Genomic DNA, 24,841 nt, shown 5'->3' on the forward strand with positions numbered 1-24,841 from the left:
CAGATGAGCCCGCGCTCAAACTGGCGACCTCGGGGTCTCGAACCCGGGTCCTCTGCATCCCAGTCCGACGCTCTATCCACTGTGCCACTGCCTGGTCAGGCCAAGTAACCCTTTTTTGACTTAACATCACATTCACAGAACTTTAGTCTTTGGAATAATTGTTCTATTTTTGTTAGTCCCTGACTGCTCCAAATTTATACATTAAACTTTATCATCTCAAATGTATGAAAAACAATATAATATATATAGGGTTTGTTACTATCTGTGGTTTCAAGCATCCATTGGGGTCTTAAAGCATATCCTGGGTGGATGAGACGGGACTACTGCACCATTGTTACTGGAAAGCAGATTCTTAAATGTCTGTTCCCCTCTAGTGGCAAAGTACCACTGCTTATGTTCACTTGGCAAATGTTTTTTACATTACTGTGTAGTATGTTATCTAAATGAATTGTAAGTGTACCAATTATAATTAGCACTATTATCAAGTTATATAATAATACCTTGGGGCTTAGCATATTAGAACAATTTATTATAATGAAAATGGCACCAATATAACATAGTCAATCTAGTCACAGCCTTAATATATTAATTCATATTAAAGTAAAGTCTGGCCTGACCAGGCAGTGACGCAGTGGATAAAGTGTCAGACTGAGACATGGAGGACACAGGTTCGAAACCCTGAGGTCACTGGCTTGAGCACAGGCTTATTCTGCTTGAGTGGGCTCACTAGCTCAAGTGTGGGGTTGCTGGCTTGAGTGTAGGATCATAGACATGACCCCAAGGTTGCTGGCTTGAGCAAGGGGTCACTGGCTCGGCGAGAGCCCCCCCCCCCCCCCATCAAGGCACCTATGAGAAAGCAATCAATGAACAACTAAGGTGCCACAACGAAGAACTGATGCTTCTCATTTCTCTATCTGTTCTTCCATCTCTCTCTCTCTTGCAAATAAAAAATATATATATTGCAGCCCTGGCTAGATAGTTTGGTTGGTCACAGCATTATCCTGATAAACCAGGGTTGTAGGTTTGATCCCCAGTCAGAGAACAGACAAGAACCAACGAATGAATGAATAAGTGGAACAACAACTTGATCTTTCTCTCTCTCTCTAACTAATAACATTTTTTAAAAGTTATAAAAGGGCCTGATCTGTGGTGGCGCAGTGGGTAAAAGCGTTGGCCTGGAATGCTGAGGTCATCAGTTCAAAACCCTGGGCTTGCCTGGCCAAGGCACATATGAGAGTCGATACTTTCTGCTCCTCCCCCCTTTCTCTCTCTCTGTCTCCTCTAAAAAATTAATAAATAAAAATATATATATTAAAAAAAAGTTTAAAAAAATCATTGCAGAGTTGCCTAAGAATAATTTAATAGCTCCCAGTAATGTAATGAATAGTAGCTTTATAACTTTATATATCTTAATAAATTAATAGAGTAGTCACTGTTCAAGGTTTATTTGGTATTTTAGTTGGTATGACACTTGGATTGGTGGCTGCATTATTTGTAGACTTTTCGCTTTACATTATATGGCAATGTACACTAATCTGATACAGAGTACACAAAATAAGATCCTTTAGAACAGTTATGCACAAGACATGCAGTATTGGCTTTATACATTGGATCCCAGGATGTGACTGATTAGAGAAAAAAAAAAAGGTTGGACCAAGCATGTTGGGTAAAGGAACCACAATTATTTAACACTCAGTGAACACACGTCTAGTATGAAGGGCAACTGTGGTGTGTGCAATGTTGGCAGTGGTGCCTTTGAGGAGGTGGAACTATTATTTCATACTAACTAGTTTAGGACTACACCAGATAAGTACCAGCCTGCATCAGGATACAGACACAGGGTTTTATGAACCCTACTATTTCTATCTTTAGGAAACTGATGTTTTTAGTCACAGATCAGACAAAAAGGACAATATGCACAACCTCCAACTAAAATCCCGTTGTTTCCTAGACAGTGAAATGGTACATCAGAAGACTTTAAAACTGCAGCTCCTTCTGGATCCCCCAAAGGGTATCTGCACTCTTCTTCAAACGAGCCTCTTCCTCAGGTGTCAGAGTCACCTTCACAACATCAGAGATGCCATTCTGTCCCAGGATGCAAGGAACACTAAGGAAGACGTCTTCTTTTATTCCATAAAGACCCTGAAGACAAAAAATATTTTGTGTGTGTTTTTTTAATGTATTCTGAAGTCTCCTAAAACTTTTCTTCTCTAGGATTTTGAAGCATATTTGATACAGTTTGGTAAGTAGAAATTCCTTTCCAGATTTTCAGTTAGGATTAATAAAATAAATTAATTAAAATAATTGCATGATTTCTATTCTAAAAGAAAGTCTAAACTATTGCTATTATTCATAATACTTTCCAGTTTTTATTGTATAACACTTTAGTAACTCTGACTTCAGTATGATTTCCATTTTTCCCAAAAGGAAAAAAAAATCTGTTTCTTTTAGAGTCTTCCACCCATCCCAACATAACTGAATAGTTTTTTAGTCAACAAATTATCAAGTATCTATGTACTGAACACAGTGCTAATGGACTTTAATTCTAATGCTAATGTTTTTTCAAAAAAGAAAGTTGTAGGTGCATTAATTTATTAAATCAATGACTGACAACTTATATTAATCTAATTGCTTTCTCAGAGGAAATCTTTTTTAAAAAACAGGAAATAATGGTATTCAAGTACAATATATCACTACATAGACTTACCTTAATCATGGTGGAAATTGGATGCACCCGCCTAAGATTTTTCATCATACTTTCTGCTAAATCTGCTACAGACAGTCCAATGGCCCAGGATGTGTAGCCTTTCAGTTTGATTACTTCATAAGCACTGTAGGGTAGGGAAGGATAGGGCAGAACAAGGAAGAACAAGAAAAAGTAAGGGTAAGAGAAACAAAAACAAAGCTTTTTACTAAACTTACTCTATATGGTAAATAATGCCACAAAGTTGCATTATATACACAAGAGTAGACCACCTTGCGCTGTATACCAGGATATTATGTATAGGAATGTTTAAAACAGTATTGCCAGTAATAGCAAAAACCTGGCAACAAGACCAGTGCTCTCCAACAGAAGAATGAATTAACTACGGTATACTCATACAATGAAATATTACATAGCTATCAAAACAAATAACTATAGTGACATACCACAAAATAGACGATTCTTTAAAATGGAATATTGAATTTAAAAAGTAAATCAGAGATTACATGTAGCATGCTTAGTCAGGACTATCACAAGTGTGTGTGTGTGTGTGGGGGGGAAGGTAGAAAGATGAATGGAGGACACAGAATTCACTCATTTCCAAGCACCACCAGCAGACTAGTAATTCTGACCCAACACTACAGTTAGCTGACAGCTATTGTCAATGTTTGTTGGGTTGGGTGGTGGGTTCACAGGTATTATTTACTTAAACAAATACAAATAAGAATGTCTTGCCTGGGACAATTACGATTCATTATTCAATTCTATAGACCTGAGGTCCACAAATGATCACATGATTTATAGATAAATAATGCCACCAAGTTGAAAGATTTGCTGTTTCACCAGTAGTTAGTATTTATTTATTTATTTTTGTATTTTTCTGAAGTGAGAAGTGGGGAAGCAGAGAGACTCCAGCATGCCCCTGACCAGGATCCACCGGCATGCCCACTAGGGGGCATTGCTCCCTTGTAACTGGAGTTATTTTTTTTTTTAGCGCCTGAGGCAGAGGCCATGGAGCCATCCTCAGTAAGGGCCAACTTTGCTCCAATGGAGCCTTGGCTGTGGGAGGGGAAGAGAGAGAGAGAGAGAGAAAGGAGAAGGGGAAGGGTGGAGAAGCAGATGGGCGCTTCTCCTGTGTGCCCTGGCCGAAAATCAAACCGGGACTTCCACATGCTAGGCTGACGCTCTACCACTGAGCAACCAGCCAGGGCCAGTATTTATATTTTTAATACCATTTTGAATCTAGACATTACGTAAAAATGTATAATCATCTGACTAAAAAGCTAGCTGTGTTTCTATTAATAAAGACTATATAAACCACTGATTTGTTGTCCCACTTACGTATGCTTTCACTGGTTATTTTATGTGCCCTGAATGGGGATCGAACCTGCAATCTTGGCCTATCGGAATGACACCATAATATACTGGGCAAAAAGAACTTGGATTTAAAATTTCTTATTCCGCTTGATCTGTGGTGGTGCAGTGGATAAAGCGTTGACCTGGAAATGCTGAGGTCACCGGTTCAAAACCCTGGGCTTGCCTAGTCAAGGCACATATGAGAGTTGATGCTTCCAGCTCCTCCCCCCTTCTCTCTCTCTGTCTCTCTCTCCTCTCTCCCTCTCTGTCTCTCTCCTCTCTAAAAATGAATAAATAAAATAAAATAAAATAAAATAAAAATTTAAAAAAATAAAATTTCTTATTCCTAAATGAATTATATACAGGGATTCCTCAGGTTAAGACAATCTCAACATATGACATTTTGAGTTTACAATGCTAACTCCCATAAAAACTTTAAAAAATTGAGATGTGTTTCAGTTTATTCATTTTTTTCTGTTACTACAGTACAGTGTACAGTACAGTATATTTATGTCCTTTTCCTTTTTCTGTGGTTTAGATGTAGTTTTATGTTCTAAATTATGATTTTACAACTGTTAGGATTGGTAAGTGACTTAGGCGAGGGTGTGTTTCGACTTACACCAAAATTTGGGTCACATCACTGTTGTAGGAACAGAACTGTGTCGTAACCTGAGGAACCCCTGTATGCTGTTGAAATAAAGACTGGATCTCAAATAAAGTAGACTTAATCTAACTTGTTCTGTCTTAATAATTTACAGTAAAAGCATAGAAAGATTCATCATACTATAAATTGGCAATTATGGCAAAAGAGACTGTAACATTAATAAATATCTATAATTTTCTTTTCTTTTTTTTTTCTGAAGTTGGAAACAGGGAGGCAGTCAGACAGACTCCCGCATGTGCCTGACCGGGACCCACCCAGCACGCCTACCAGGGGGCAATGCTCTGCCCATCTGGGGCATCACTCTGTTGCAACCAGAGCCATTCTAGCGCCTGAGGCAGAGGCCACAGAGCCATCCTCAGTGCCCGGGCCAACTTTGCTCCAATGGAACCTTGGCTGCGGGAGGGGAAGAGAGAAACAGAGAGGAAGGAGAGGGGGAGGGGTGGAGAAGCAGATGGGCGCTTCTCCTATGTGCCTTGGCCAGGAATCGGACCCAGGACTCCTGCACGCCAGGCCGACGCTCTACCACTGAGCCACCGGCCAGGGCCTAAATATCTATAATTTTTAATATATTTACCTCTATGAATAGAAGGACCTTTGGAAAACAAGTTTTCTCTCTAACAAAAGGTACTAACAAAATGCAAATGGTATTAAACTTTTAATTTTTTAAATAAAACTAATAAAGTTTAATTTTCCGTGGTGCCCAATTATGAGACATATTACCTTTCAACCACCTGTTTGTGAACCTCTTTCCACTGTTCCTTATCTGCATCAGTGCCTAACGCAGGGTGCAGATTCTTCAGGGAGACACCAGCAACATTCACGCCACTCCATACAGGCACTAAAAGAAATAGTGCAAAAGTACATTTAATTCCATGCACCAGCCAGCAAACTAGTCATTCTAACCCATTTTTCTAATTCTTTTCGATCTGGGGAGGATTACTCCGTTTTGGCAGATACCAATGCCTTTACTTTTAAATTTTCATTTGTTTAGATTTTATAAAACTAAGAATATCTATAATATTCCAACCGATTTTCCTAACCTATTGAGATGCTTAATCCATATATATGTGAAATATAAAGATAGTATAAGATCACAGAGGAAATTATCTTCGCATAAGAAACTGAAAACTCTGCACAAATTATTACACCTTTCAACTGTGATAATATAATTTTTTCATACTTTCCTTTGATTTAGCTGACCTCTCCAAGCCCCAACAGTGCAAGTCAAGTATAAACAGCTATGATATTAAATGATTGAGGTCATCCCCAGAACCATTATCTTATTTAATATGTCCATGGTAAGAGGTAAAAGAAACTTTGTTCCCCATCCTACAGGCCAGATAAACATCATACAAGAACCTTACCAATTCTTTGCATATAATTATACCAAAAAGAGATTTCTGGAGACCATTCTACTTGAATAATGAATTTTTAATTTAGGCTTTGATTTAATAAAATTGTCAATTGTTTACACAATCTTTTTGAAAACAAGAAAATAAGTTATACTTAACCACTAGAGTCTCCGTGCTCTCCAAGGACCCATCCATGACAGCTTAATGGGTGCACTCCCAGCCTTTCCCCCATTAGGTAACGGAACCGGGCTGAATCCAGATTGCAACCACTTCCAATAACGCGGTTTTTGGGAAAGCCACTTATCTTCCAAGCCACATAGGTCAAGATATCCACTATGAAGAAAACATTTAGGCAAAGATACCGAGTGAATCAATACTTAATGACTGGCTACTCAAGATACATGGCGGAGGCCTGCCTGGGCTCTGCTGCTGCTGCTAGTGCCGCCACCACACACAAACCACTGCCGCTGCCTTTGTCTGCACCTCCACCATGCCGCCCTACACCATCGTCGACTTTCCTGTTTGAGGTCATCACATGCTGCTGGCCGGCCAGGCCAGAGCTGGAAGAGGTGGTGACCAAGGAGAGGCCTGGCTGCAGGGCTAACTCAAGGCCTCCTGTCTATATGGGCAGCTCAAGTTCCGGTCAGAGACCGCACCCGTAGCAGTCCAATGCCATCCTGCAACACTGAGTTGCTCCCCCCAGGCTGTATGGGAAGGACCTTCAGGAAGCAACCCTGATGCATGTGGTGAATGACAGCATGGGGAACCTCCACTGTAAGTAACATCACCCTCATCTGCATCAACTGTGAGGGAGGCAAGAAGGACTATGTGAAGAAACTGCCTGGGCCTCAAGTCTTTGGAGACCCATTCCAGAACCTGGGAGGCCAGGCCTTCACCGTGAGCAACCAAGTCTTCTCGGACTACAACCTGCTGGGCTTGCTGCTGAATGACCACATCCTGGCCACTGGCTACCTGGACTCCTTCTCCTGCTCTCAACCTACCTGGCTGGCCTCAGTGCCTGGCCCAAGCTCAAGGGCTTCCTGACCTTCCCCCAGCAAATGAACCTCCCCATCAATGGCCATGGGAAACAGTGAGGGCTGTGACACCCTCAGCAAGTGGCAGGAGCTGCCTAGCTCCTTACCAAAGGACCAATAAAATTTCCAAGAGACAAAAACAGATACATGGCTCTGTATGGATCTTAATAATGATCATGGCCAATGCTTTTCTTAATATTTTAAAATCTCTATAATATGCAAAACATTAAGTATTCAAGATATGTAGTTTAATGAAAATAAATTGTGTATCAGTTAAGAGAATAGCACATTATCCATAAACTTTCTTTTATCCAAGATCTTCTTGCGCAAATAACTAATTTTAAATTTCCAACTGCATTCAGAGGCACTGTATCCCCTTTCATGTTTTAAACTTAAAACTATTTTACAAAAACACAAATTCACTCCCAGGAGGAAAACAAATGATGAGAAATAAATATGTGTATACAAATATGATATATACTATCAGTTTTACTCTAGCTCATCTAATTTTATTCAATTAAAAACCTCACCTGGCCTGACCAGGCAGTGGTACAGTAGATAGAGCATCAGACTGGGATACAGAGGACCCAGGTTCAAAACCCCGAGGTCGCTGGCTTGAGCACGGGATCATAGACATGACCCAACGGTCGCTAGCTTGAGCAAGGGGTCACTCGCTCTGCGGTAGCCTCACCCAGTCAAGGCACATATGGGAAAGCAATCAATGAACAACTAAGGAGCCGCAATGAAGAATTGATGCTTTTCATCTCTCTCCCTTCCTGTCTGTCCATATCTATCCCTCTCTCAGTCTCTATCACAAAAAAACAAAAGCAAAACAAAACAAAACAACCTCACCTGGATTGGAAACAATAAGCAGTTTGCAGTTGGGACTGTATTTTACAACATTAGGAATGATGAATTTAAAGATGTTCACGTTACGCTGTACCAAATTAAGACGGCTTTCTCCCTCTTGTTGACGTGCTCCAGCCGTAACAATAACCAGCTTGGAGTTTGCAGTCACATTATAGTCTAGACAAAGGAAAACAAGAGTCACATTAAGGCCTTTAAGAGATCTCTATTACTTAGCCAGCAAAAAATTTTCTCATAAACATTTTTTTATGGACAGTCTTATGTAGTTTGTATATGTGGCAGAAAAATGTCCCTAATGCCCCAGACTTCTTTACTTTTTGGAATTTTATCACCGTGGCCACTTATATGGAGGAAGAGAGTAGTACATGAATGCCTTCTTTGTATTTTGCTCTTAGTAACATTGTGACTTTATATAATGACAGCTAGGGGAAGCTGGAAGGAATAAAACTTATTTGATTCTCATATCAAATGAGATATATTGCTAAATTTTTTGCCATCTGTGTTCAATGCTCATAAATTTGCACACTCCTGCTTCACTTAAATACTTAATTGTGGTCATACTAGCCCAGGGACAGGCCTTTAAAAAAAAAAAAAAAAAAAGCAGAGGCAGCTTAAAAATCATCAAGTACATCTTGCTTCTAGATCCTTATGGCACAGGATGGTTAAGCCAGGGATAAAGATAATGAAGGGAGTCACCTATCACATAAGTGGTCAACGATTTTCAAGTGTTGAAACAGATACTCTTTAGGTCTATGCTCAGGTTTTCTAGCTGGTGCTCATTAAGTGTAAATGGTCAAGCCAAGAATATCTGCTGAATAGACTCAATTACCCTATTCTCGATCTTATGTTAGCATGTGAAGGGAAGCAAGGCAAGTAAGTACATTTAACTTAAATATTTTTGAAGCAATGAGGTTAAATATGGACCTAAGGAGCTTTACAAATTACATTCTAATTCAGATGCCTTCCATATTATGGACAAGTTGGATTTCCATTTAAACCATTTACTAGAAACTGAAACTTGGATATTAAGAGGTACCAATATAAAATTGTTCAAAGCCTTTTTATCCCATTTAAATAAGAAATGTTTGAAGAACTAGGATTTTGAGCCCGATAAAGAATTAAGTCTAGTATGGACTACATTATAAATGTGTTGAACTTAACCTTTGCCAGAGACAATTTTTGGTGTTCTAAGGAAAAGGCTGCCATGTTGGAGATCCATCATCTCTCCCTTTAATTTGTCTTCCATGACATCAACAAGAGCAAGTTCATCTGCCAAGTCCTAAAAGATATTAAATTTTTAGTTAAATCAAAATTGCTTCCAAAGGTAATATCTCAAAAATAAAACATTTCCATCTATCTATCTATCTATCTATCTATGAATGAATATATATATGACTACTTCCAAAGTTTTTGATGGGCCTACAAACTTTCCATATTTCTGGCATAGGAGCAGGCCCCTATTTAAACGGTGACTCACAATCCATAGAAGAAGAGCACTGACTCTCCTCACTGCAGTAATCTCTGCAGAAGCTCCACCACTGCTATGTGAAACATCCAATTATGTAAAAGTGATCAAGTTACTCTTTCAAATTCAGTTTTTCATATTGATTTTAGGTTATTATTCATTAAATAGGTGATATTGACCAGCATTAAAACTTGGGACACCTGGACCAGGTAGCTCAGTTGGTTAGAGCATTGTCCCGATTTGCCAAGGTTGCAGGCTCCATCCCCAGTCAGGGCACATACAACAATCAACCAGCAAATGTACAAATAAGTGGAACAAGAAATCTATCTAATCTAATCTAATCTAATCTAATCTAATCTATCTATCTATCTATCTATTTTTTGTATTTTTCTGAAGCTGGAAATGGGGAGAGACAGTCAGACAGACTCCCGCATGCGCCCCACCGGGATCCACCCGGCACGCCCACCAGGGGGCGATGCTCTGCCCACCAGGGGGCGATGCTCTGCCCACCAGGGGGCGATGCTCTGCCCCTCCGGGGTGTCGCTCTGTCGCAACCAGAGCCACTCTAGCGCCTGGGGCAGAGGCCAAGGAACCATCCCCAGCGGCCGGGCCATCTTTGCTCCAATGGAGCCTTGCTGCGGGAGGATAAGAGAGAGACAGAGAGGAAGGAGAGGGGGAGGGGTGGAGAAGCAGATGGGTGCTTCTCCTGTGTGCCCTGGCCGGGAATCAAACCCGGGACTTCTGCACGCCAGGCCGACGCTCTATCACTGAGCCAACCGGCCAGGGCAACTGGAACAAGAAATTGATGTCTCTGTTTCTCTCTCAAATCAATCAAAAAAAAATTTTTTTTTTTGTACTTTTCTGAAGCTGGAAACAGGGAGAGACAGTCAGACAGACTCCCGCATGCGCCCCACCGGGATCCACCCGGCATGCCCACCAGGGGCAATGCTCTGCCGGGAGTGACCAGAGCCACTCTAGCGCCTGGGGCAGAGGCCAAGGAGCCATCCCCAGCACCCGGGCCATCTTTGCTCCAAAGGAGCCTTGGCTGCGGGAGGGGAAGAGAGAGACAGAGAGGAAGGAGGGGGTGGGGGTGGAGAAGCAAATGGGCGCTTCTCCTATGTGCCCTGGCCGGGAATCGAACCCGGGTCTCCCACACGCCAGACTGACGCTCTACAGCTGAGCCAACCGGCCAGGGCCAATTTTTTTAGAAGACTTGGAATGAAAAAAAATGATATTCTGGATCATTCCTTGGTTAAATGTTTCCATATATTAATGAACTATAATATTACATACACAGATTTGTACATCTCAAAATAGTAGTGAAAAATATCCTTTCAGTTGAGCCTATAAAAGTTTTTAGGTGCATCGCAGAACAGGAGCATCCACAATAGTTTTAACACAAATGAGATGTGGACTGTCATAACCAAAGAGGTTGTACAAACTGAGCTGCAGATCTACTCCCAAATCACCTACAGTATAATGTATGGTCTGCCAGTTACACTTACCCACACCTGAATTAGAGGCATCAGAGAAAAAGACCATAGGAGGTATAGGAAAAACAGGTGGCATCAATTTGATTCAGTGGGGGAAGGAATAAGAGTAAGTATACTTTGTGGCCTTTCCTAAGAACACAGAGCAACTGTGTTGCTTGGCAACCTCTGCATAGCTCATTTCTGCTTTCAGTCCTTTCTCACTTCAGTCTTTTCCCGTTCAAAACCCAGAATTCATCATTTCACTCTTATTAGGAACTCTAAATCTGAACTTCAAGTTTTTAAGATTTCCCACATTTGAAAAGAATGAAAATAAAAAGTAAAATTAAAATAATTTCCCACATTAAGTGTGATTTGCATTTCACCATAGCACCACATCAAAAATTAATTTTAGTTTGTTAAAAGGCAGGGACTCTTTCATTTATAGGCAATTCATGCACTTTTTAAAAATATCTAATTTATTGATTTAAGAGAGAAGAGAGAGAGAAGGGGGAGGGGACCAGGAAGCAGCAACTCATAGCGCAGCAGTTGCTTCTAGTATGTGCCTTGACAGGCAAGGCCAGGGTTTTGAACCAGCAACCTCATCATTCCACGTTGAGGCTGTATGCACTGTGCCACGACAGGTCAGGCCAATTCATACATGTTTTTTTTTGTTGTTTTTTTTTTTAATTTCTCTGAAGCTGGAAACGGGAAGAGATAGTCAGACAGACTCCCACATGCGCCCGACCGGGATCCACCCGGCACGCCCACCAGGGGGCAATGCTCTGCCCCTCCGGGACGTCGCTCTGTTGCGACCAGAGCCATTCTAGCGCCTGGGGCAGAGGCCATGGAACCATCCCCAGCGCCCGGGCCATCTTTGCTCCAATGGAGCCTCGGCTGCGGGAAGGGAAGAGAGAGGCAGAGAGGAAGGAGAGGGGGAGGGGTGGAGAAGCAGATGGGTGCTTCTCCTGTGTGCCCTGGCCGGGAATCTAACCTGGGACTTCTGCACGCCAGGCCGACGCTCTACCACTGAGTCAACTGGCCAGGGCTCATACATGTTTTTTTTTTAATTATTTATTCATTTTAGAGAGGAGAGAGAGAGAGAGAGAGAGAGAGAGAGAAAGGAAGGAGGAGCAGGAAGCATCAATTCCTTATGCGACTTGACCAGACAAGTGCAGGGTTTCGAACCGGTGACCTCAGCGTTCCAGGTCCATGCTTTATCCACTGCACCACCACAGGTCAGGCCAATTCATACATGTTAATACAGCACAGTGAATTTAAGAAACTGGGTTGTCAACCTAAGAACCTTTAGTTTTTTAAGCTCTGATACCCTTTTGGGTATAAGCATCATATTTCTTTCTTTCTTTTTAGAATTTTATTTACTGATTTTAGAGAGAAGAGAGTGAGAGAGAGAAAGCCAGGAGAGGGAGGAATGGGAAGCACCAACTCGCAGTGCATCTCCTATGTTCCTTGACTGGGCAAGCCTGGGTGGAAACCGCGACCTCAGCATTCCAGGTCATCATCTTATCCACCATGCCACCACAGGTCAGGCATCATCATATTTCAAAAGTTTGTTTCACATGAAGTTCTTTGAATGAGTGCCATGAACCTCTATATTTGTTAATACAATGTAATAATGCAATCATTAGGGAGGAAAGGGAAGGGGTGGGTGGGCTCAAGTTATCCTTGGCTTCCAGAGGGATGGACTTTCACTTACCTTCATTAAGATACTGATGGCACAGGCCATGCCAACAGCACCAACCCCAACAACTGTAATCTTATTCTGGGAGGCTTGTTCTTCCTTAAGAAGATTCACAATCAGCTGATCTTTGAGAGTTGCCATATTGGACTTAGAACCAAAAGGAATCTATAAGGGGGGAAAACACGCACTGTCATTGCAGTCTTCTAACGCTTATTAACCAAAAGCTGTTCAGAAAAAGCTTATTTCATTTTCTTTTGGGTACTTGCCACTAAAAATCACAAGGGATGATTAAAAAGGAGAGAAAGAAAGAACCTAAAGACAGCCAAAGGAGAGCTGGAAGGCCTAATAGCAGGGTCTGGTCTGGCTAGGATCTTGGTGTAAAAACCTCACCTTGGCATGGAAAACTAGTAATGACGTTTCGGTGTAAGTAAAGCCTCTCGAGGGCTCACCCATCTTGCTTTATTAACCTCAAGCTGGGCCGGCCTCTCCTCAAACAAGATCACTATGAGCCAGGCACCAGGCTCCTGCCAACCAAGACTCTCAGGAAGGACGAGAGTTACGTGCAAAAAGTGCCATTAACTGCCTCAGGGCCGAACCCAGAAGCAGCGAGGCTGGCGGCGCACTCTGCTCATGCGCGCTCACTCATTTCCCCCACCCGCGCGGAGGCAGAGATCAGACCAACAGCTCGGTCCCCAGGAGCCCTCGGGTTTTACCGCCCGCCCAGACCCGGAAGATTCGCAGCCGCCTCTCCCCCACCCACCAGCTAAAGTTGCGCGCAGGCGCATTTCAGGGTGCTGGGAAGGAACTAACGTGGTGAAGAGGCTGCTGGCTGTTGAGAGGTGGGCACTGACCCAGCCTGTGAGCAAAAACGATTAGGAACTAGCCTGACCTTAGGGTCAGAAGGAGCAAGCTCAGAGTTAGACTTTAGACTTGCTAGTGCTCCGAAGCAGTCATGAGCCACGTGAAGCCCGGCTGGCAGTCTCCTTGGTCTGGCGCAAGGCCAGAGCCAGACTTTAAATCTCAATACCAGGGGCTGTTAACTTAACCCGAGGGAGGTGCCTGGTTTCTGCAGTGATCCCTGTTGCAAAGGCGTGGGCCGATTAACGAGGAAATTTTGTCAGTACAGGAAGTGCAGAAATAGCTTCAGAGGCTTGAGGCCTGGAACCCTCTATTTCAAGAGCTGGGGAAGGAAGGAACCTTCGACTCTTAATCCAACCCTGCACTGCATTCACTGGATCTGGTCTTGACGGCGTTCCAAAGGGCAAAAATATCTGAGAGGGCTTACAGGCAAACAGCCCAGGATCACCAGGCTGGAATCGGGTCTCTCCTTACAAATCACTGCTATTTCTAGACCGTCTTGTAAAGGTTTCTGCAGTCTAGAAGGGGGAAGGGAGGAGTTCTTCCTGCAGAGACCTCCTAGCTTCACCAGCACCTTAAGCCCTGGGCTCCATCCAGCGCTCCCTTCAATGAGGGGGCACGTGCAGGAGAGGAACCCTGCGGAAAGAGGGTCTACTCCTCGACTCTGCCACCCACTAACCTTAGAGATGCCCTAAACCTCTCCCAGCGTTAGGTTCCACTAGTTGTCAAAAGAAGGAGACGGTTCCGGATGAATTCTACTCTCAAAAGACCGTCTGAAATGCGGGAGAGCTAAGACACCCAGTTTCATCTTTGCATGCACCCTGCTTAGCACTGCGCCCTGCAGATACATCAATAGCTGCTTAATAAATGTAATTGGCGCAAAGAGCGCCCTACAATCTTCAGGCAGCGGCCGCTCCCGGGGAGCCCACCTCTCGAGAGTCCCATGGTTTAAATGAGACCGGGAAAGGTAGTGCTCAGCGGCTTTCCGCCTTCTAGAAACCCGCTCAGGATGCTGAGGCTCTTTCGACTCCATAGGATCCAGGAACCGAGCCTTGAGTGCTGCGCGGTTTGCCGAATTCCAGTCCAGAGGTATGCCCCACCCTTCAGACCCGTCATCTCCTTGTTCTAATCATGCATCCCCTTGGGCTTTCCACCCCAGATTAGGGTGCGGCCACCTCCTCTGTTCTCCAGCCAGGCCAGGGCCCACGGTGCCCACTTAGAGCAAAAGCAGAGCGCGGTGGGCTCCGCGCCCACGCCGGGCAGGGGCCATTGCCCAGGTCTCCCGACACTGCCTCTGGGAAGCAACGCCTACACCCTCAGGGAGTAGGAACCGCTTGGAAAGTAGCACCTGGCCAGAGAGGCCCGGGACAGCTCGCTCGCCCGCCCCATCGGGCGCAGAGCGCGCCGGGCCCTACCGTACCAGGAGGGCGGGTATCGGTGGCGCGCAGCGTTGGATCCGGACTTGGCGGCAGCGGCTCCGGTACTCGGAGCCCGACACGGGAGGGGCCTTAAATGGAATGGTGAGGCTGACGTCAGGGGGAAACGGGACGGACGTGCGGGATCCCACGTGTGGGTAGGGCTGGGGGCGGGCTCCTAGCCGGGAGGGGCGGTGGAGAGCCCCAGACGGCGCGCGCAACCAGATGACCCACAGGCGCACCTACCCACGTGCGCTGGGACATGTAAGGAATCGCCCAGAGCCACGCTGCCCTCCAGCCACAAAAGCCCCTGCTGGATACACTAGCTGGAGTCAAACCAACCCTCAGTTTCCGCTTCCGTAAAATGTGGAGGTTACCCACAAGTAGGCTCGATTTGAATCTTTTTAATTCAAATCGCTATTTCTTAGTGCCTAGCAACAGGGTCAGTCTGTCCTTCTTACCTAAGTCGAGTAACCTTCAAAACTTGAGGCTGCTTTTCCTCTGCTGCTAAACCTTCCAAGTCCCCAACTCAAAATGAGGCTTTAGCTTCTCCAGTCTATTTACCCTACTGCCCCGCCCAACACCTAGAGTCCCAGCCACACCCAAGAACAGTCTTGTTTTCATAAAACATGTTATTTGTACCTCCACTTTAAGCCTTTTGCTCAAGCTGGTTCTTTTGGCTGGCCTGCCTTCCTCCTCCATCTCTGCTTTAAACTACCAGTCTCCTGGAACTTCCCATACACCCAGAGAGTTGGTACCTCCCTGCTTCCACCTCACTGGTCTGTGCATCCGTCAAACCGTCCTGCATTAGAGGTGGGTGTGGCTCTGTTCTCCTACGTTACAGTGAGTCTCAAGGGCATATGAGTCTACTTCCTCCCTGTACTTGGGACATCACCTTAGCACCCAGCCCCGAGAAAGATCCATAATTGTGGGCTTCTTGGTTGTGAAGGGAAAACTCTAACCTCAGCTCCAGAAAAGCAGGGGGTCTTTTTAGCATATCTTAACTAACAGACGATCCAGTAACCTAGGCTCTCACCTATGACTCGCAGCTGGCAGGGTTGAGGGCCAGTCACAGGTTCTCCTGGCTACTCAGGGCAGGGCAGATTGCAACAGTGTCTATAGTTTCCCAATGTTTGCAACAATGTCCTCATTCAGTTAGGTCTGCCTGCCTTCCAACCAAATATGACCACAAATGCTGGGCAGAGGAGGGCAGAGCCCAGACAGTAGAACAGGGGTCCCCAAACTTTTTACACAGGGGGCCAGTTCACTGTCCTTCAGACCATTGGAGGGCCAGACTATAAAAAAACTATGAACAAATCCCTATGCAGGCCCTGGCCAGTTGGCTCAGTGGTAGAGCGTCGGCCTGGCATGCAGAAGTCCCGGGTTCGATTCCCGGCCAGGGCACACAGGAGAGGCGCCCATCTGCTTCTCCACCCTCCCCCTCTCCTTCCTCTCTGTCTCTCTCTTCCCCTCCCGCAGCCGAGGCTCCATTGGAGCAAAGATGGCCCGGGCACTGGGGATGGCTCCTTGGCCTCTGCCCCAGGCGCTAGAGTGGCTCTGGTCACGATAGAGCGACGCCCGGAGGGGCAGAGCATCGCCCCCTGGTGGGCGAGCCGGGTGGATCCCGGTCGGGCGCATGCGGGAGTCTGTCTGTCTCTCCCCGTTTCCAGCTTCAGAAAAATACCAAAAAAAAAAAAAAAAAAAAAAAATCCCTATGCACACTGCACAGATCTTATTTTAAAGTAAAAAAAAAACAAAACAGGAACAAATACAATATTTAAAATAAAGAACAAGTAAATTTAAATCAACCAACTGACCAGTATTTCAATGGGAACTATGCTCCTCTCACTGACCACCAATGAAAGAGGTGCCCCTTCCGGAAGTGCAGCAGGGGCCAGATAAATGACCTCAGGGGGCCGCAGGGGGCCCGCGGGCCGTAGTTTGGGGACCCCTGCAGTAGAAGTTAGTCAAAGAAGACAGGTAAATCCTGGGCCAGTATCTCAGTTGCTTAGACTAGAGCATCATCTCCATTCACTAAGGTTGCAGGTTTGATTCTCGGTCAAGGCACAAACAAGAATCAATCAATGAATACATAATAAGTGGAACAACAAATCCTTGTTTCTCTCTCTCTCTAGAAATCAATAAATAATAAAACAGGAACTCTGAAGATAATCTAGGCAAAGAGTTTGCTGTCCCCTAAGTTAAGGCATATAACAACAGCTCACTCCAAACACAGCTTTCTTTTTTTTTTCCTTTTCCTTTTTTTTTTAATGCAAAACAGTAATAGCCTCTCACTCAGCAAATGTGAATAAAACATGTACCATTTGCTGAGCACCTCCAAAGTGTCAGGCAGCAGGCCAAGCGATCCCCGTGCTCATCCTCACTGGAGTTCTTTGGAACAGGCATAATTGTCCCCATTTTTTTTTCAGATAAGGAAACCAAGGCTGAAAGAGATTAATGTCTTTGTCAAGGTAATACAACTAATAAGTGACTTTAGTAGGTATTTTACCCCAGGATGACTTCACTTCTTAGCCATGATTTTTTCTCTGTATGATGTTGTCTCTCCTCCGCTCCATAACCCCCACTCCACAAAGGTTATGAAATTATGCAGGGGTGTAAGCTGGTCCCAAGCTTAGAAAGGTCAGTTTTCAGTGAGAGACCATGGGTATCCATGCGTGTCTCGTGTCTCTGCCTGCCTGCTACCTGCTTTCCTGGGTCTCCAGCTTGCACATGACAGATCATGGGACTTCTCAGCTTTTGTAATCATCCCACGAGTGAGTTCTTTACATCTAATTCCAACACACACACACACACACACACAACACACTGTTTCTCTGAAGAGCTCCAACCAATACAATCCAAAAGAAAGAATTTCTGTACTAAAGCCAAAGCCATGGAATGGGTCAGAAAACAGGTTCAGAGGGCAAAACAGACTTCTCAACCCGACTCAGTCAGTGTTCTTTGGGGGTGGCCTCCTTAAAAGAGAAAACATGACAAAGAAGTGTTTTTGCCAGGGTATCTCTGGCCTCAGAGAATGGGTGCTGCTCAGCACCCAGCACAAGATTTTCCTAAAGTGGACTTGGCCAAAGAATGGTGACCACCTAAAACACAGTGCGGAGCCTGACCAGGCGGTGGTGCAGTGGATAGAGCATCGGACTGGGATGCAGAGGACCCAGGTTCGAGACCCCGAGGTCGTCAGCTTGAGTGCGGGCTCATCTGGTTTGAGGAAAAGCCTACCAGCTTGAACCCAAGGTCGCTGGCTCCAGCAAGGGGTTACTCGGTCTGCTGAAGGCCCGCGGTCAAGGCACATATGAGAAAGCAACCAATGAACAACTAAGGTGTTGCAACGCGCAATGAAAAACTAATGATTGATGCTTCTCATCTCTCTCCGTCCCTGTCTGTCTGTCCCTGTCTATCCCTCTCTCTGACTCACTCTCTGTCTCTGTAAAAAAAAAAATAAATAAATAAAAATTAAAACACAGTGCGGAGTCATTCATGCTCCATTCACTAAGTATTTGTTACACTCCTCCTCAAGAACATTCAGCCCTGGCCAGGGAACTCAGTTGTTTAGAGGATTATCCTGATACACCAAGGTTGTAGGTTCGATCCCTGGTCAGGGCGCATAGGTGCCGCAGTGGATAAAAGTGTTGACCTGAAAAAAAAAAAAAGTGTTGACCTGGAATGCTGAGGTCGCTGGTTCAAAACCCTGGGCTTGCCTGGTCAAGGCACAGACGGGAATTAATGCTTTCTGTTCCTTCCCCGCTTCTCTTTCTTCTCTAAAAAATGAATAACAGCGCTCTCTCTCTCTCTCTCTCTCCTCTCTGAAAATGGAATAAATAAAGTCTTTAAAAAAAAATGACAAGGAGGTGGCACAGTGGATAGAGCGTCGGACTGGGATGCCGAGGACCCAGGTTTGAGACCCCGAGGTCAACAGCTTGAGTGCGGGCTCCTCTGGTTTGAGCAAGACTCATCAGCTCGGACCCAAGGTCGCTGGCTCAAGCAAGGGGTCACTCAGTCTGCTGTAGCGCCCCGGTCAAGGCACCTATGAGAAAACAATCAATGAACAACTAAGGTGCTGCAACGAAGAACTGATGCTTCTCATCTCTCTCCCTTCCTGTCTGACTGTCCCTCTCTCTGTCTCTGTACAAAAAAACAAAACAACAAAAAAAAAACAACAAAAATGTAACACTGCCTGACCAGGTGGTGGCGCAGTGGATGGAGCATTGGACTGGGATGTGGAGGACCCAGGTTCGAAACCCCGAGTTTGCCAGCTTGAGCGCGGGCTCATCTGGTTTGAGCAAAGCTCACCAGCTTGGACCCAAGGTCGCTGGCTCCAGCAAGGGGTTACTCGGTCTGCTGAAGGCCCGCGGTCAAGGCACATGTGAGAGGGCAATGAACAACTAAGGTGTCGCAAGGCAAAACGAAAAACTGATGATTGATGCTTCTCATCTCTCCGTTCCTGTCTGTCTGTCTCTGTCTATTCCTCTCTCTGACTCTCTCTCTGTCTCTGTAAAAAAAGAAAAAGAAAAAAAATGTAACACTGCTACAAAGGAGGTAGAAAAAGTGCTCTGGCATTCAGAGAGAAAGTTTCTTGGCTGGGGATACCAGAGAGGGCTTCTTGGAAGAGGTAGTATCTGAGCTTGGGCTAGAAAATGATTTCAATTGGTAAGGATCTGGAGTTGAGAGAGTGGAGAACCCACTGTGAGTAAAAGCAGAGGCAGGAAATTCAAGGTGTGTCTAGTGAATCTTTAGCTTGAAATGCCAGGACAAGAAATTTGAGGGTTTTGGTTTTTGGTGGTGTGTGGAAGTTACTGACTTTTTGGAGAATGGGAGGAGATAGAGTAAAAGCATGGTGATTGAGAGGTCATGGGAAAGAGAGTTACCTTGTTTTTAATAATACACAACAAGAAGCTCAGAGCATATAAGCTCCCACCACATGGACATGGAACATACAATTCTCTGACACATTCTACACAGCCCCGCAAACCCTGAACATTCACTGACAACCTGACTTTTTCACCTTTTCATGGTTGCAAAGCTGATGGCTTTCCTGAGTTGCAGTGTCCAAATGAGGCCATGTAGATGGCCTCATCAGTTTCCTTGCCTGACAGGCAGGGCCAGTTGTGTATGTGCCAAAGCAGAGGTTCCTCACTCTGGCAAGACAGCAGGCGCTGCCCCTGGGTACTAGAGGAGATACTGTCATCCTCCTAACCCCATCCATCTGTCACATGATGGGGTAAATGCCAGAGACTCCGCCCAGACTACTCAAGTTCTCCTAGGAGCCTTCCCTACCTCCACCCCCCCCCCCTTAAATCCCTCTTCCTGGCTAGGCTTATCCTCAGGTACTGTTCCCCTTTTTGTCTTGAACTATCATTTCCTTCAGAGTTCATTCTTCACATGACCCCCGAACAGAATCCACCTCAGAAACTCTAGATTCCCTTTGCTATAGCCTAATGTTTCCCCTAAATTCATATATTGAGACCTAATCCCCAATGTGATAGTTTTAGAGGTGAGGCCATTAAGAGGTGATTCAGTCATGAGGGGAGAACTTCCATGAATGGGTTTAGTGACCTTATAAAAGAGGCCCCAGAGAGATTCCTCACCTCTTCTGCTGTGTGAAGATGCAATAAAAAGACCACTGTCTATGAATTTGGAAGAAGGCCCTCCCCAGATGTCTGCTTGTATCTTGGTCTTGGACTTCCCAGCCCCCAGAACTGTGAGAAGGAAGTTCCTCTTGTGTATAAGCTATGCAGTCTGTGACATTTTGTCCATGTCTGGACATTCAGCCCAAACGGACTAAAGTATTCTTCTCGCCACATCCTCCCCCAAGAACAAAATAAGGGCCGTGCCCCTTTCGCTCCATCTTCTCTGCCAGGGCATCAGGCCTCAAGCTTTCCATCACATTGATAGGTTCCAAGGCAAAGACTGATTCCAGATTATAAGTGGCTTCCAAACTGAGGGTGCCCCAAATCAGTGCTGCAGAGGGAGTCCCAAGGCCTCTCCAAGCCAGACAATCGCCAGCATAACGAAAGTGTCCCTTGTCTGGTCACAACAGAGGAGGACATGGGACTTGGTGACAGCCTTTCCCCCTGAAACCTTAGGTGTCAGTCATGGCTTAGCAAAGACAAACGAGCAGCCTGGTGGAGAGGAGACAGTGAACTGAGTGTCAGGAGGCCTGGGTTCTTGCTTCAGCTTCGTGTGGGTGATATAGTAGAGGTCACACTCCCTCTGTATCCTCAGCATCCTTGACGGTAAACATCGGAGGGTCTTTGTCTTCCAGTTCTAACATCCAGGGAGGCTCCAAGTTAGTGAGTCAAGTCTCCACCTTTATTTTTAACAATAGGACTCAGAGGCAACACTGCTCCACACACACCCCTCCCCCTTTGGGGGACATGATTAAGGCTGCTTCTGGGATAGAGACAGTTAAGCAGGGAACCAGCCCTACCCACAGTAACAGGAAATCAATGCCTGGTATTCTCTTGTCCCCTATATTAGTTCCAAACGATCCAAAATTCTCAGGACACTGGTGGGTGTTGAATTTATTTATAAAAACAGTCTCACAGGGCTTTGAAAGCAGATTACTGATAATAGAAACCCATTGCTCTGATTCCTGTATAGATAGTTTTAAACCTTTAAGCCTTACCAAATGGAGAAGAATTACATTCCAAGTCCTAGCTCAAAAAAGAAGGATAATTTCCTATGAAATTCCAGGAGGATCAAAGCAATTGTAAGTAGGAATACAGCCAGAGGAGACTGCAATTTCCTGGGACTGGGCTGTGGGAAGGAACTGAGCCCACTGTGCGAGCATCTGCTGACTGCAGGGCACCCGCTCAGACATCTGGGAGGAAGGGCCCTGGGGTTTTGTTTAAACTGCTGTTCAGAGCCACTCCTCACAAAGCAGGTTCTGCTGGAGAAGGAGGCTCTCTGCCCTATGTGGTCTGAAAAGGCAACCCCGCCTCATTTTTCTAGGGTACCAGAAGGGGGGCCTGGGATCCTGGTAAGAGGAACAGAGGAAAGGTCCCCTGTAAGACAGGAGAGCTCTCAGGCAGGGGTGGCACTGGTACAGATATGGAGAAGGCTCCCCTGCAGCCACAGAGACCTCACTGGGTCCTTCGTTTATGTGTAGCTTGGGTGGCTTTTATATTTTTAAGAGAGAGAGAGAGAGAGAGAGAGGGAGAGAGACTTCGATTTATTGTTCCACTTATCCATATATTCACTGATTGATTTTTTTTTTTTACAGAGACAGAGAGAGAGTCAGAGAGAGGGATAGACAGGAACGGAGAGATGAGAAGCATCAATCATTCGTTTTTTGTTGCGTGTTGCGACACCTTAGTTGTTCATTGATTGCTTTCTCATATGTGCCTTGACCGCGGGCCATCAACAGTCCGAGTAACCCCTTGCTCGAGCCAGCAACCTTGGGTCCAAGCTGGTGAGCTTTTGCTCAAACCGGATGATCCCACACTCAAGCTGGCGACCTTGGGGTCTCGAACCTGGGTCCTCAGCATCCCAGTCTGACGCTCTATCCACTGCACCACCGCCTGGTCAGGCTCACTGATTGATTCTTGTATGCACCTTGATCAGGGATCAAACCTGCAACCTTGGTGTATGGGGATGAGGCTCTAACCAACTGAGCTACCCTGCCAGACCTATTCCTTTTTCCCTTCCCTTCCCTTCCCTTCCCTTCCCTTCCCTTCCCTTCCCTTCCCTTCCCTTCCCTTCCCTTCCCTTCCCCTCTCCCCTCTCCTCCCCTCCCCTCCCCTCCCCTCCCCTCCCCTCCCCTCCCCTCTCCTCCCCTCCCCTCCCCTCCCCTCCCCTCTCCTCTCCTCTCCTCTCCTCTCCTCTCCTCTCCTCTCCTCTCCTCTCCTCTCCTCTCCCCTCCCCTCTCCCTTTCTTTCTTTCTTTCTCTTTCTTTCTTTCTCTTTCTTTCTTTCTTTCTTTCTTTCTTTCTTTCTTTCTTTCTTTCTTTCTTTCTTTCTTTCTTTCTTTCATTGTGACATTGGTTAATAAAATTATATAGTTGTTTTTTTTTTTTAATGTTTATTGACTTTAGGGAGAGTAAGGGAGAGAGCAGGAAAGAGACAGGAACATCTGATCCTTTATGTGCCCTGACTGGGGATCCAACCAGCAACCTCTGTGCTCCGGGATGATGCTCTAACAGTTAGAACCGAGCTATTCAGCCTGGGAAAATTATTTAGATTTCAAGTGTACGATTCTATAATATTTACATCACCCAGTACATTGCAATATCTCCCCACCACCCCAAGTCAAATCTTCCATCACCCATATATTTAACCCTCTTAAAAATATGAAATGCAGACCCTGGCCGGTTGGCTCAGTGGTAGAGCGTTGGCCTGGTGAGCAGAAGTTCCGGGTTCGATTCCTGGCCAGGGCACACAGGAGAGGTGCCCATTTGCTTCTCCACCCCTCCCCCTCTCCTTCCTCTCTGTCTCTCTCTTCCCCTCCCACAGCCGAGGCTCCATTGGAGCAAAAGATGGCCCGGGCGCTGAGGATGTCTCCTTGGCCTTTGCCCCAGGCGCTAGAGTGGCTCTGGTCGCTACAGAGCGATGCCCCAGATGGGCAGAGCATCGCCCCCTGGTGGGCATGCCGGGTGGATCCCGGTCGCACGCATGCGGGAGTCTGTCTGACTGCCTCCCCTTTTCCAGCTTCAGAAAAATACAAAAAAAAAAAAAAAAAAAGAAAGAAATGCGCCTGACCAGGCGGTGGTGCAGTGAATAGAGCATCGGACTGTGATGCTGAGAACCCAGGTTCGAGACCCTGAGGTCGCCAGCTTGAGTGCAGGCTCACCTGGTTTGAGCAAAGCTCACCAGCTTGGACCCAAGGTCGCTGGCTTGAGCAAGGGGTCACTCGGACTGCTGGAGCCCCTGGTCAAGACACATATGAGAAGTTATCAGTGAACAACTAAGGAGACTAAGGAGCTGCAACGAAGAATTGATGCTTCTCACCTCTCTCCCTTGTTGTCTGTCCCTATCTGTCCCTTTCTCTGACTCTCTCTGTCTCTGCCACAAAAAAAAAAAAAAAAAAAAAGAAATGCTTCACAAATTAGCATGTCATTCTTGCGCAGGGGCCATATTAATCTCTGTATCGTTCCGATTTTATTTTATTCTTAAAAAAAAATTTCCCCATTGATTTGTCAGAGAGAGAAGAGGAGAGGAAAAGGGAGAGAAAGAGATAGAGAGTGCCCTGGACGGTTGGCTCAGTGGGTAGAGCGTTGGGCCACCATGTGGATGTCCCAGGTTTATTTCCTAGTCAGAGCACACAGAAGAAGTGCTCATCTGCTTCTCTACTCCTCCGCCTCTCGCTTCTCTCTTTCTCTCTCTGTCTCTTCCCCTCCTGGGGTCATGGCTTGTTTGGAGTGAGTTGGCCTCCTGCACTGAGCACTGAGGATGGCTCCATGGCCTTGCCTCAGGGGCTAAGAAGAGCTCTGTTGCTGAGCAATGGAGCAACACCCTAGATACATCGCCCCCTAATGGGTTTGCCGGGTTGATTCCAGTTGGGGTACATGCAGGAGTCTCTCTCTACCTCTCCTCCTCTCACTGATTAAAAAAAAAACAGAGGTAGAGAGAGAAGCACCAACTTGTTTCACTTAGTTATTCAGTTTAGTTGTATATTTATTGTTTGCTTCTAGTAAGTGCCCTGAGTGGGTTTTGAACCCATGACCTCCGTGCACAGGGAGGACACTTTATATACTGAGCCACCTTTCCAGGGCTTTCTTTTATTTAAAAAAACATTTTTTTTATTTATTGATTTTAGAGAGAGAGAAACATTAATTTGTTGTTCCATTTATTTACGCATTAATTGATTGATTCTTGTATACACCCTCACCAGGAATCAAACCCACAACCTTGACTTTTCTAGATGACATTCTATCCAAATGAGCTACGTGGCCAGGTCTGTATTGTTCCAATTTTAGTATGTGCTGCAGAAGCGAGCACCA

The 24,841-nt window shown here is 45.4% G+C and overlaps 1 protein-coding gene, 1 long non-coding RNA gene and 2 pseudogenes across 4 annotated transcripts; 2 read left to right on the forward strand and 2 right to left on the reverse strand.

Annotated features, from left to right (window-relative positions):
* Positions 1 to 1,429: 1,429 nt before the first annotated feature.
* LOC136392546 (L-lactate dehydrogenase A chain) lies at positions 1,430 to 15,646 on the reverse strand. 3 transcript variants are annotated; one of them, XM_066364772.1, is made up of 8 exons: positions 15,529 to 15,646; positions 12,629 to 12,778; positions 9,139 to 9,256; positions 7,963 to 8,136; positions 6,236 to 6,409; positions 5,445 to 5,562; positions 2,708 to 2,831; positions 1,430 to 2,142 (listed from the first exon to the last, which is right to left on the reverse strand). In XM_066364772.1, the coding sequence occupies exons 1-8, from the start codon at positions 15,586 to 15,588 to the stop codon at positions 1,978 to 1,980; spliced, it is 1,083 nt and encodes a 360-aa protein (XP_066220869.1). In that variant the 5' UTR covers positions 15,589 to 15,646; the 3' UTR covers positions 1,430 to 1,977. The 3 variants fall into 3 exon arrangements, with proteins under 3 accessions (XP_066220869.1, XP_066220887.1, XP_066220878.1); XM_066364790.1 differs by lacking the exon at positions 15,529 to 15,646 and adding an exon at positions 15,348 to 15,365; XM_066364781.1 differs by lacking the exon at positions 15,529 to 15,646 and adding an exon at positions 14,892 to 14,996.
* LOC136392559 (glutathione S-transferase P pseudogene) lies at positions 6,424 to 7,311 on the forward strand (annotated as a pseudogene).
* On the forward strand, positions 14,923 to 18,151 carry LOC136392565 (uncharacterized). Its single transcript, XR_010748953.1, has 3 exons — positions 14,923 to 14,991; positions 17,316 to 17,357; positions 17,901 to 18,151. It is a non-coding gene; the product is annotated as an uncharacterized lncRNA (long non-coding RNA).
* A 5,772-nt stretch (positions 18,152 to 23,923) lies between these two features.
* Positions 23,924 to 24,021, reverse strand: LOC136390282 (U6 spliceosomal RNA; annotated as a pseudogene).
* Positions 24,022 to 24,841: the final 820 nt, after the last annotated feature.

The sequence above is a fragment of the Saccopteryx leptura genome, chromosome 1 (assembly GCF_036850995.1).
Source record: "Saccopteryx leptura isolate mSacLep1 chromosome 1, mSacLep1_pri_phased_curated, whole genome shotgun sequence".
Classification (NCBI taxonomy): Eukaryota; Metazoa; Chordata; class Mammalia; order Chiroptera; family Emballonuridae; genus Saccopteryx; species Saccopteryx leptura.

Excerpts from the sequence above, each read along its gene's own strand:
- LOC136392546 (XM_066364772.1), bottom strand. The coding sequence starts at position 15,588 with ATGGAGGAGGAAGGCAGGCCAGCCAAAAGAACCAGCTTGAGCAAAAGG. Across the intron at positions 8,137-9,138 it reads AAAAATTGTCTCTGGCAAAG|ACTATAATGTGACTGCAAAC; the intron begins GTTAAGTTCAAC and ends TCCTTTGTCTAG. Across the intron at positions 2,832-5,444 it reads CACAAACAGGTGGTTGAAAG|TGCTTATGAAGTAATCAAAC; the intron begins GTAATATGTCTC and ends CCTACCCTACAG.